This window comes from Myotis myotis, unplaced genomic scaffold (genome assembly GCF_014108235.1).
Source record: "Myotis myotis isolate mMyoMyo1 unplaced genomic scaffold, mMyoMyo1.p scaffold_m19_p_12, whole genome shotgun sequence".
Taxonomy (NCBI): domain Eukaryota; kingdom Metazoa; phylum Chordata; class Mammalia; order Chiroptera; family Vespertilionidae; genus Myotis; species Myotis myotis.
In genome coordinates, this window is record NW_023416316.1 from 24,369,990 (window position 1) to 24,382,684 (window position 12,695).

At 50.4% G+C, this 12,695-nt stretch overlaps 1 protein-coding gene across 6 annotated transcripts in view; it reads right to left on the reverse strand.

Annotated features, from left to right (window-relative positions):
• Positions 1 to 12,695, reverse strand: part of COL15A1 (collagen type XV alpha 1 chain) — a 100,097-nt gene that overhangs the window by 14,731 nt on the left and 72,671 nt on the right. For all 6 annotated transcript variants that reach the window (XM_036330228.1, XM_036330227.1, XM_036330229.1 and 3 more), the window contains 9 exons: positions 12,383 to 12,418; positions 11,064 to 11,126; positions 8,751 to 8,819; positions 8,605 to 8,640; positions 5,901 to 5,954; positions 5,741 to 5,800; positions 3,976 to 4,044; positions 3,820 to 3,861; positions 1,079 to 1,124 (listed from right to left, as the gene is read on the reverse strand). In XM_036330228.1, the coding sequence (XP_036186121.1) occupies positions 1,079 to 1,124; positions 3,820 to 3,861; positions 3,976 to 4,044; positions 5,741 to 5,800; positions 5,901 to 5,954; positions 8,605 to 8,640; positions 8,751 to 8,819; positions 11,064 to 11,126; positions 12,383 to 12,418 (475 nt within the window). The remainder of the gene's footprint in view (positions 1 to 1,078; positions 1,125 to 3,819; positions 3,862 to 3,975; positions 4,045 to 5,740; positions 5,801 to 5,900; positions 5,955 to 8,604; positions 8,641 to 8,750; positions 8,820 to 11,063; positions 11,127 to 12,382; positions 12,419 to 12,695) is intronic.

A 12,695-nucleotide genomic window follows, 5' to 3' on the forward strand; every position in this document is an offset into this window, starting at 1 on the left:
GCTCCCTCCCCTTCCTCCCAGAGGAACCCTACGAGGAAGGGGAAGCACTGGGGATCTGAGAAAGTAAATCCACATCCACCCGTCCTCCCCAAGGCCCACCTTGCAGCAGGAGGAAGGGAAAGCCTTGAACTGGATCTGAGCATGGAATCTGAAAACAGCCTGGACTTTGTAACCAAAGTGACAGAAAGCCACGGGGCCAGACATCACCAGGAAGACCACTACCTGGTGGGCTAAGGGTGACAGAGCCCAGCCACAGGTCAGTATTGGAAAGAAAAAAAAGGCTTCCCCTGTTTAAACTGCAAGTGTTCAGAATTCTCAATCAAAAGGGGGACCAAGGGGTGTGTGGGGACAGAGGACCAGACTGAGCGCTCACCTGCGGGCTCAGTTTCCGGAAATTTCCCACTCTCTGTGTGGTAGATGAGCTCCCACAGGCCTTGAACTTGCTCATCAAATGCTCAGAGCCAGGGCTTCTCATACTCTACTGTGCTGCACCCCAGCAGGGCGCTTGTTAAAATGCAGCTTTGACTCAGCAGGTCTGCAGGGAGGCCGAGGGCCCTGCATTTCTAACAAGCTCCTAGGAGATGAAGATGCTGCTGGTCCAAGAACACTTTGCAGCAAAGGTTTTCTGGGCTCCCCTGGCCCTGCCCTGTACTAGCTCTTGATATACTGCATTGTGGTGATTTTTAAACTACTCTCACCTAACAGTGCCTACGGGCCTAGGTGGCAGGGATGGTGGAGGATTCACCTGTCTCAGCCCAGTGCGTGGGACGGCACCAAGCAAGGAGGATTCAGTGGATGCTTTATGAATAAACTAACAAATGGACAAATGGAGCGCTTCCTGCTAACTGGGAGACTCAGCCAAGATGTGTAGGATAAACAGATGGGTGACAGAACCAAACAGAAATGCCCGGTCCCACAGCCTTTGCTCAGCTGTGAGCCCCTCCTAACACATACTAGAACAGCCAGTTCTTCCTGACCACTGAGTCTATGCCCATGGGCAGATAAAAACTATGCCAGCGGAGGCACGAGGGTCTGGAAATATCCCCGAGAAATGTAAGGTGAAGGAGGGAGTGTGTACCGTGAAAGGTGATGAGTTCTGAATTCCCAGGATGAGCCGCACCAACCTGGAGAGAGAAAGGCAAAGTCATACATGTGAACCCTGTCCTGGTGTTTGCATGCACAGGTAGCCACTGTCCCCTGCTCCGGGGGAGTGTGTGGCAGGAGGAGCGACATCATGGCGTCAGGCCTCCTGGCCAAACAACCCTGCAAAGGGGAAGCCCAAAGATTTAAGACAATAAATGGCAGCAGGGTTGGTTTGGCCAACCCTGAGTATTGTTGGCCTCCTATTTTTTTTTTTTTATCAATGAATTGACTCACGTGAGAGGTCAAGCTAGTGATATACCCAGCCATGAAGCTGGGATGCCATTAGTTTGGCTACTGCGTATGGCCAGGAATGAGCATAATGAACAGGAACTGAGGGTGGTGGTAATCAACAACCGGGGGCTTATCATTAGGCTGGGAAGGTTATTCTGGACTCCATATTAAGTGCCTGGGGTCTGGAGTCCAAGCTGATCCCAGTTCACTCCCAGATTCCACTTGCCACCATGCTTTTAATAGTCTGTCTTCACCTTTTTCGCAGTTGATATGTGGAATCAGAATGATCCCCCTGGTGCCAGGATTCCCCTAAGCTTTTGGGGGGAGGGTCACAAACTGCTCAGGGGTCACTGATAGAAGATGGGGGAAGGGAAGGGAGGGGACTCTTTATGGAAAAACATTTCCAGGTTAAGGATGAAAGCCCCAGCGCTAAGCTGATAATGCTGTGGTTTTGCTGGTAAAGTCCCTCCACTCCAGGCATGAGCTGTAAATTGTGATGGTTGGGAAGGGGCTGTATTTCAAAGGGGTTTGCGCAATGCTGGATGTGAAAGGAAGCATTTCTCTTTCAAGTGTCCATTTTGAGAGCTGGTCAAGGAATGTCGCTGGCCCAGCCCCCGTGGTGTCCAGCAGCATGAAATAAAAACACTCTGCAAATGTGCTGTGATCTCCTCTTTGGCTTCTTTTAAGTAACGTCTAGACCAGCGGTTCCCAAACTTATTTGGCCTACCGCCCCCTTTCCAGAAAAAATATCACTCAGCGCCCCCTGGAAATTAATTTTTTAAAAATTTTAATAGCAATTAAACAGAAAGATATATGTATTAATGTTTCTACCTTTTTCGTAAAATATAGTAAAGAAAGGTGTAAATTAGAAACATTGAAGTTTGAAATTATGAAACTATTTATTGAACTCAGAATAGAAAGGTAATACAAAAAAAGTTAAAACAAATGCACCTGTGGCCATCACCGCCCCCCTGGATCGCTGCAGCGCCCACCAGGGGGCGGTAGCGCCCACTTTGGGAATCACTGGTCTAGACCGCCACAGGCCATGTTTACTAAAAAGGGTCCTAGTCCAGATCATGGTCATTGAAGTCGCATTTTTACAATACTCTCAAGCGTGTCAAGTGCTGTCCCATGGTTGGCCCATTAGAAACCTGGAATTGTGTTATCTGGGAGGACCTCTGGGCACTAACTCAGTCTCCCCTTCTGTACCATAAGAGGTGGGATGCAGCCACACTCCGGAGGGTTCCTCTAACACTGATGTGTTAAGTTTCTGTTCAATCCATCAGCGTAAACATGACCTGGCCTGCTGTTGTCCGCGCATAGATCCGGGCCCCTGGGTCGCCTTACACAGGTGGGTCCTATCCTCTGTCTTTCAGGCCAGAGTTCTCAGGTCCTGGGCTGCAGACTTGGGTGCCTCAAAGTTTAGACATGGACAATGTCTAGACAAACACACCGCCAAGCTGCATCATTTTAGAGCCTTTGATCCAAGCCTTCTCACCACCTCAATAGGCATCAATTATGAACTCACTTTAAGGAATCTTTAAAATTTTTAATTAATTTCTTTAAGAAATCTTTCTAAATTGTCATTTGCAAGCTCCTGAGAACAGAGGCCATCCCTGCGTAGTTCACCCTTGTGTCCTCAGGGCCTAGTGGGGTACTTAGCATTCGGTAAGTACTCAGCTAATATCTATTGAATGAGCGAGAGAATGATTACGCACAGTTCCATGACTAATGTTTGTGCATAGAGGCCCACCTTCCTGGGTTTCCCCACAGAAACGGGATTCTCCCAATACTGCTGAGACCTCAGGAACAGTGCCACTGACTACCTGGGTGGCCAGTCACGCGTGCCTGATCCCCTGGGTCACAGTGCCTGCACCTGCTGCCTGGTGGTCAGGGGAAGTGAGTAACAGTTCCAGATCTGTCAGTCCTGTGACCTTGAATAAGTCAGTGAGCTCATCTGAGTCAGTTTGCCTCCTCATTATAAAAGAGAGAGAGAACCCTGCCTCTCCGGTGGTGTGCTGTGTGGTAATATCACAACTGGGAAAGGACAGCACACAGTCAGTTAGAGATTTTAGCCCGGAGTTCCCAATGCAAAGAGCACTGACTGAATTGCTTATTTTCTTGTCTATATTTTTAAGATGTCTATTTCCCCCTATCATACTCCAAGCATGAATCTAATATGGTTACGATAACAAGATACTGCCTTTTTATTGTGCTAAAGAAACACTGTCAGCCTGTGTACCCTGAGAAGACCCTGTATGTTTCATTGCCACAGTCTGTTATCTAGAAGCTTCTGGTCACTTAAGGGTCTATATGTAAGTGATACAAGACATCAAAGAGGACACTGATGGGTAGAAAGGGCTCAAGACAAAGACCAATCATCTTCTCTGAGTTGCTTTCTGTGCCAAAGCCGGCTCTTTATGGCAGTGACCATATGCTACTTACTGGCATCTTGCAGTGTGGCCGGGCTGGTATGGGGAAGACAGCCTGTGGGAGGTGAGGACAAGAGAAGTGAGGCCATGGGGACATCTGACTTGGGCTTAGGTCAGTTTGGTGCCCACTCCCCCCTGAAGGTCTCGCCCCCACCCCGCCCCCACTTACTCCTTTGATGTTAATCACTGCTCCCGGTGGTCCGGGGGGGCCTGGAGGACCAGGTACGCCAGGTGGGCCCTGAGGAAGAAAGGCCATTCCTGAGTTCAGGTTGTTGTGAGTGCAGAGGCAGCTGCAGGATACTTCCCCCAGGTTTAGGGGACACAATGAGGAAAGGAGGACCCTCTAAAGCCAACTAATTTCTCCCATGGATGAGCCAGTCCCGTCTACAGAGCACGTCTACATAGTTGACCTCATTGCATCTTCACAACAACCCATGGGGAAGATAGCAGAGCAACAAGTATTATCTCTGGTTGACAGATGGATGATGAGGTCCAGAGAGGGGAAGTGACCTGCTCAAGGGCACACAGCAACTTATGGCAGAACTGAGACTGGCCCAGATTCTGACTCCAAGAGCCATGCTCAGCTGATACTGAGCCCACCACCTCTCTATCAGCACATCCCTAGTGTGGAGCGACAAGTGAGGGGAGGGGGTGTTGGGGGGAGAGGGTGGTCCTTCATGTGCTGTGGCACCTCCGAGAGTGCCTGATAAATGCAAAAATAAGTGCAAAGTTCTTGCTGGGTAGCACAGTTATTTTCAAAGCCAGGTCATCCTGGCCTGAACACCATGCAGTGTTTGCTCATCTAAGCCTGGATCCCAAGCAGGATGTCCCAGCAGGAGGGCCAGGCTCCAACCCAGGCATGAGGCATCTAGCCCACTCGGAAGCTGCACGGATCGTCCTAAGGGCAGACATCAGTGCCTGCTTTTCCTAGTAGCCCAGCAGGCTTGATGGCTATGCGTTACTTCCCCAGTGCTTCAGTAAAGTTGTTTGTCTGGGTTTCTGGACATACAAAGCAGAGACAGCATGGTGCAAACAGAAGCAGCAACGGCCTTAGAGCTGCATTTGCCCCTTAGCTCGGTGACCTTCAGTGAGTCACTTAACTTCTACAGGTCCCTGTTTCCTCTTGTGCAAAACAAGGACCCCACCTAGTGTCTCTTAGGATAGTTATTACCAAGACTGAGATAATATCCTCAAGAGCACATGGTACACAGTAGGTGCTCAATAAACTTTGGCTTCCTTATTCTAGACCAGTGGTTCTCAACCTTCCTAATGCCGCGACCCTTTAATACAGTTCCTCATGTTGTGGTGGCCCCCAATTTCATTGTTACAAATTGAACATAATTAAAGCATAGTGATTAATCACAAAAACAATATGTAATTATATATGTGTTTTCTGATGGTCTTAGGCAACCCCTGTGAAAGGGTCGTTCGACCCCCAAAGGGGTCACGACCCACAGGTTGAGAACCGCTGTTCTAGACCCTTGTTCCCTGCTGATGCCTCCACTGCCTGCCATCCTGTGAGGCCCCACCTAAGTGGCTGATCTACCTTTGTTATTCACTCACAAGCATTTATGGAGTCCCTGGTGATGTGCAAAGCCCCTGGGACCAGGTATCTCCCAAATCAGAAGACCTGGGATTTGAAACCAGGTTTCCCGAGCACGTGCACATGGCGGTCTCCCACCTCCCTCTGGGGTCTGGACAAGGAAGCTTATGCTCCATTGAGGCTTTGGTGGGAGGAACCCTGAGAGTGGGCTGGAGGACAGAGCTGGGCTGGAGGACATTTGGAAGTGGCAGTGGAAGAAGAAGAGAAACATTTCTGAACATTATGTCCACAAGCCTTGTTCACTGGACCTGACACGCTCTCCTCTGGACCCTGGCCTTGGGGGCTCTGTCCCGGGGTGGTGTGGGGCTGGAGCGAGGGCTGTGGCACTCACCGGCATCATGACCCCTCGGTCTCCTTTGGCACCCTTGAAGCCATTCAGTCCTGGGCGACCCTGAAACCCACAGAAGATGCCTTAGTAAAACCACTGCCCACCGGCCAGCCTGGCCCACGTGTTCTCTCTCACGTCCAGTCCAAGGAACACCAACACCTACAGGTCGTCCGGGGAGGCCAAATTCTCCTTTGTGTCCTGGCGGTCCTTTGGGCCCCTAGAGGCAAAACAAATACCAACCACATCAGAAAAGAACAGAAACTCAAGGGCCAGGGAGATGGGGGGGCACCCCACCTGCCATTGTGGGCAGTGGTGACGGTGAACCACCGACGGGAGGAAGGAGGGCAAGGAGCAAGTATGAGGTATCCACCTGCCTGCTCCTTGTCTCCCAGCCTCTCTGTGCTCAGCTGGAAGCACATGCCCCACACCCTCCTGTAAGCTCTACCCCACCCCAGTCTCTGCACCCAACCCTCTCAGACAGTCAGGCTAATGAAGGACCCCAGGGAGCCAGACGCTGGCCAACTCAGAACGTGGACCTTTGCCCTAGGTCTTATGTCCCAGGGCTCTCCATGGCCCCCACTGGAATAATGCAGCCCTGCCTCCCCCCTCACTGTAGCCCGTCCTGATAACCTGCTCCTGCTCCTGCTCCTGCTCCTGCTCCAGTACCTGGTTTCTGCCTTGTTCCTACCTGTCTCTAAGGACCAGAACCTTGGCCTGGCATCCCAGTTTTCCTGCACCCCATTTATTCCAGGGCTGGCTTTCTATGTCCATATGCTTCCAGAGCCACCACCCTGTTCTAACCTCCTGCAGGAACCTTCATGCCTTCTGACATACGGGATGCCCGCAAGGCACCACCTCTTCCCAGAACAAGCTCTACCTCCAGACCACGCCTTCCCACTCCTGTAGCCAGTTTGCCCTGTCTCCCAGGAGAATGACTGGCGTAAGCCTGGGGCCCATCTTCCTGCTGCCATTAACATAGATAGTCATGCCCCGGAAAATAGCAATTAAAGACTGAGTTTAAACAGGCCCTGTGTGTAAAGCACCCAGCCCAAGTTACTCTTAGGGAAAGAAAAGCAAGGACAGAGGAGTTAACAAGACACGGGGCACCAGGTGGTATGTTCTAGTGCAGAGCTCCTCAAACGTCACGGTGCGTCGGTGTCACCTGGGATCTTATGGAAATGCAGATCCTGCAGGTCTGGGGTGGGGCCTGAAACTCTGCATTTCTACCGAGCTCCCAGCTGATCCATGGGCCATGAGTAACAGGGCTCTAGTGAGTTTGTAAGGGAACTCTAAGCTACACTAGTCACAAGGGCCACAGCTGGCCCACGTGGCACCTTTATGCAAGTTAGAAGAAGAAGGTGCCCCCTTACTGTCTGTGCTTGGCAAGCTGTGCATAAGCTGGACTTGGTGGGAACAACTTCCTTGGTCACCTGCTGCAGACTGTGGCCAGCAGTGCTAACTATAGGTGTTTCCCATACTATTGGATGTTAGTTAAGTGGTTAATCAGTAACACATGACTCTCCCAGTCTGCCTTAGCCTTTAGCTACCCCTCTCCAGAGCATCCATTCTGCCTGGTGTAAGGGACCAAGGCCTCAGAAGGCCCTGTGAAGAAATGCACTGTGGATGTTATGGGCTATTCATCAAGGACATATGTCTGTTAGAGCAATGTAGGTCCTTTCTCCCCAGGCCTCAGATCCAGCTTCAACCAAAAAAAACAACAACAAAAAAAAAAACCAGCCTAAAAGGTCTCAGAAGAATGAAGGTGTTTATTGGAGGTAGTGGGGTATAGTGGCCAGAACCTGGATTCAGAGTCCAGCAGGCTGGGTTCAGATCCCTGTGATGCCACTTACAAGCTGTGTGACAACAAGCAAGTGACTTAACCTCTTTCACCTCCATTTCCTGGTCTATAAATTGGGGATTCTGATAATCACCTCTGAAGGTGGGGAGGATGAAATGAATGAGCTGTGTGAAGTATCAGTGCAGAATCTGACACATAGTGGATTGTCTACACCTGAATTTTCTTTGTTTTTTGGGGGGGAGGAAATAAGATAGGGAAGTTTAGGGTTCATCCTGGGGAACTGGTAGCTTAAAAACTGTTCAGCAGCCCAAATGGATTATAGATTCCTGGAGAAGTAAGGCAAGGAAGGCGCTACCCTGTCATCTAGTACTAACTCAATACTCTTCCTTACAGATGGGAAAAGAGAAGCCCAGACAGAGAAGAGGACTTGCTCAAGGCCTCACAGCAAATGAGCAGCAGATCCATGTCCAGAACCCACAAAGCCCAAAGCGACTTTCTGGGTTCCTTTGGGGGATTCCCTGGGCAGTGGCAATCTTTAGCTGGCAAGACCTGTGATGTAACCATGAGTGCTCACCACCATCCGGTTTTCCTCTCCTTCCTGGACACACGGCTAAGCCACATTTCTGAGGCCCCTCCCACCCAGACAACTGGGTTCTGGCCAGTAGAATGTGCTAGAAATGATGTTCCTCATCTTCCATGATCTCTTTCCACCTCCTCAGCCTTGGCCTACCAGCTGGAATATGTCAGTGTGGCCCTGAATCCACAAGATGGCAGAGTCCCAGACTACAAGCATCCTCGGTCCCTGAGTCACTTCTTGGAGGGAACATGCCCAACTAGGAATAACCACAGTGGACTTCATGCTGCTGTTGTGTTAAGCAACTGAGATTTTTATTTAATTGCAGTCAGCCTACCCTAACACACACACACACACACACACACACACACACACACACATTTTGTCACATCCTTTTTATTTTCACCAACTGGGACAACTCAGTCTAATTAAACTAAAGTATGAGAATTGCCTCAAACCCCAGTCCAGACCCAGCTGAGAGACACTCTGGCTTACCATTGGTCCTGGGGCTCCGTGGACTCCAGGCTCACCCTGAAACAGGGAGACACAGACTAGTCACCCAGAGGAACATAGTTTATGGCAGAAACAGAGATGGGATATCAAAGAGGATGTGTGCCTTCAGGGTCTGGTGACATAATTACCTTTTCCCCCCTCAGCCTTTCCAGAGGAATGTCCCCTGTCAGGATGGCGCCCGGCTCTCCCTTCTCGCCCTGCAATTCAGAGAACATTTCAATGAAGTTGGACTCCTCCTCGCTGCCTTATCCAGAGGCTCCCCAAGGCCTCTCAGTCCCACAGCCATGACTTCTGTTGTTGCCTTCATCCCAGCCCTCCAACCCCACTGCTTGGCTCAGACACGACCCTCACTAGAATGCTGTAATGGCCCCCTAAGTGACTAAACATTCTCTGCTCTATTCCCTCCCCTCCATGCACCCTCCCAGGCTGGGACGCTGCCAGCCGTCCAGGGCTCACAGACTGACATCCTCACTCTCCAGCAACTAGCCCAACAAGGTCCTCCTCCCCACCTCTTGCTGCACGGCATCCCCGGGAACCTCTGACTCCTAATGTATTTGGTGGCTTGCTTTCCTAACAACTTGGCTTGAGGTCTGTTCCTACCAAGAATCCTTATTCCTGTTAAAACTTCTGAAATTGGGAAGGAGATGAAGGTATGAACACTAGAGGCCTCTCTCAACAAAGGGTCCTGTGTCTCCATGGGGAACTTTGCCTCCAAACTCAGGCTCCTGTGCAACTGGACCAGGCAAAGTTTCTCAGTTGTTAGGAGACAGGGGAGGTGGCAGGAACACAGGGTCCTGCCCTCAGCAGAGCCATCTACTAAACCAGAAGGCTTCCAAGAAGGTATGTGTCCCGAGCAAAGGCCAGGGAGAGAAACCTTCTTTATCACTCCGAGGCTTTGGCCCCAGATTCCCATGCTGGCCCCTGGGGAGCTGGGCTGACCACGTTCAACTCTCCCTCCAATGGGCCAGAAGCAGCCAAAGCAAGCAGAGCAGCCTCTTCTCTCCGTCCCCCAAGCCCACACCTGACATTAGGGTCTTACCACTCGGCAGGTGAGGAAAGGCAGTCCTGAGCACGCCAGCAGCAAGAAGGAGCAAGTACAAAAGCATTAGAGGCAGAGCAGGAGAAAGCGAGTGTTCTGTTAGGACTGGAGCAGAGCTGCCTGGGTGTCCAAGGTGGCAGAGGTTAGGGGAGGGTCCCTCTAGATCCATCTGACCTTATCACATAGAAAACGGAGTGTTTGAAGCAAGAGCTGCTCTTCCTTGACCAGGCCCCTTCCCAAGCCAGAGCTGCCCTGGACCCATCCCATCCCCATAGCCCCTGGCAGCACAATATCCCAAGACATCACACCAGGTAGCACCAACTTAGACCCCATTCCCTGCACACTGAACTCTCCACCTCCTGGAATTATGGTCCAACAGACACTGGAGGCTCCTCCTTGGGGCTGGTGTGGAATGGTGGGGGGAAGGAAGAAAGAGAGAAGCCTAACACTTCCTAGCCATCCCTCCTCATAGAGTCACCCCACCTCCTCAACTCCCCAAGGAAGGCTCAGGGGTTGCTCCCACTGGCTTTTCACGGACCTCCATTACAGCAATGACCACACTTTCTATTGGCTCTTTGCATGTCTATTCCTCTTATCTTATTTCTATATCCCTAGTGCTCCTTACAGGAATCTGGCTGGAATGGATAGAAGATGGACAAGTTCATAAATGGATGGATGAATAAATGCATCGACCCCAGTCTTTGCAGTCTGTTTATGGATGTCATGTCCACTCTTATCTATAAACACCAACTGGGAAGTTAATTCTCAGAGGCACATGTGCAGGGTACAAAGGCCAGTGCAGTGCTCTGGAAATTCCCAGGACATGTTCTGCATATCAATTCCAAAGATTCCGGACCAAGACTGCCATTAATTATACATGCTTTCATCCAACAAGTCTTTTGAGTGCCATTTGTGTACCAGGCCCTGTGCTAAGAACTGGAGCTACAGAAAAAGGACTGGCTGACGTCTTCCCTTAGGGAACGCACACTCTCATGGGGGTGCCCACCAGGCAGTCAGACAAAGCACAGCACATGTGATGACACATTCAAGGGAGTGTTGGTTGAGTCTTTTTCCAAACTCGGATGAAAATCAATTTCTCCACCCACAACCCACCTTCACTCTGGAGAAACCTCGAGATTATGAAAGTTAACAACTGGAAGAGTGATTGCTAACAGATATGGAGCTTCTTTTGGGCGTGATGAAAATGTTCTGAAATTAGGTAGTGGTGATGGTTGCACAACCTTGTGAATATACTAAACAATGAATTTTACAATGTAAAGGGGTGGATTTTATGGCATGCGAATTATATCTCAAATTTTAAAAAAATGTTACCTTCAGCCAATTTGAAATGTTTAATAAATTCTGGAGCATGACCCCACCCAGACACCTGGGCCCCTCTTACCTGTTCTCCTTTGAGTCCTGGAAATCCAGGCACACCGGTGTCACCTTTTGGTCCTCTAGGGCCCTAGAAGGAATCATTGAAGGGTATTTTGTTGTTTGTTAAGATTGAAGAGCTTTATCCAAACGGAAATATTTTTTTTCAAAAAGTAGAACAACAGAGAGTGCCATTCTCCTGGTAGATATGAATCATGATATTTTCTTGATTTTAAGTGGTCTAGAAATTGTGGTCTGGTGGAAAGAAGACAGCACTGAGCGTTAGGAGGCCCGGCGGCCCTATGCCTCTTTGAACTTTGGGTTTCTTAAAGGGGCACTATGAAAACTGCCCGGTCCTGCTGCCTCTGCCTCTGCATGGGTCCTCCAGGCCATCCTGCAGCCCACCTCTCCCCACCATTCAGCTTCCATGACTCCCCTCCCTCCTCTGGCTCCCTATTACCTGTGAGATGGTATCTAGAAATCTTAACTTGATACCCAAACCCATCCCAGTCAGCCTCAGTATCTGGTCTTTCACTCCCTACCATACCATTGGGAGTGAGCCTTTTCCCCTACCCTCTCCACACTCCCTGCTGCCTCTGCACTTCTGCCCATGCCATTCCTCCTGCATGAATGCCCATCTACCCCTTTGCAGAGCCAAATTCTGCACACCCAACGGTGACGTCTTCCCAACTCCAGCAGACACATACTATCTGTGACAATGTCATATAACCAGACATCTGCCCCCAAAGGCCTTTCAGCACTATTGCTATTTGGCTTTTCACAAGTCCCTGTCTTGTCTTCTGTGTTAAAGGGTGAGATACCCTGTAGAACACTTTCTACACAGAAATTCACTTTCACCTCCGTGGTGGAAGCCCCAGAGTGTGGGGCACATAGATTTAATTACTGGATGTCTAGTCTATGCTGCCCCTCTCCCAGGCCCCAGTGCCACCATCGTCTCTGTAGGAACTTTATCTACTGTATCGACTTGAAATGCTTGGCTTGCATAGGAAGCCAACATGCATAGGAAGCCAACCATTGGCTGGCTCTTGGGTAGAGAGAGATGAGTGACCCAACCCTCCATAAGGTGGTTACAGTGCAGTCAAGGCAAAAAGAAAAGGACACAAATAACTATTACTCAAGGCAGGAAAGGACCACAGCAAAGGTGAAAATAAAGCCCCATGGGACTGACCAGAGGGAGGATCACTCAGATGGGGGCCAACAAGGGAAGGTTACATGAACAAGATGGCACTAGAGCTTGGTCATGCAGATGAAGAGCATTCCCGGTGGAAGGAACAGAATGAGCGCCGCCATGGGGCACAGAGGGAAGACAGTTACTGTGGTACTTACTGGAAACCCTGGCAGCCCAGGCATGCCGTCCGGGCCCTGTGACACAACAAAGACAAAGCAGGTGGTTTAGGGGCAGCATTTCCAGAGCCAGCAGGAGCGCTGCATCTCCGGGGCCCACCCCCGCTCAGCACCTTCCAAAGACTTATGCATGTTTCCGCACAGTGGGGCTCACGATCCATTTTGCAGAAGAGGATGCTGAGGCCCAGGAGAGAATGGAACTGGGCAGTCACACAGCTGGTCAGTGGCAGAGCCAGGAACTGTGCACAGGTGCCCAGAGCCCCCGCCCCCCAGAGCCAGAACTGTCTGCACTGTA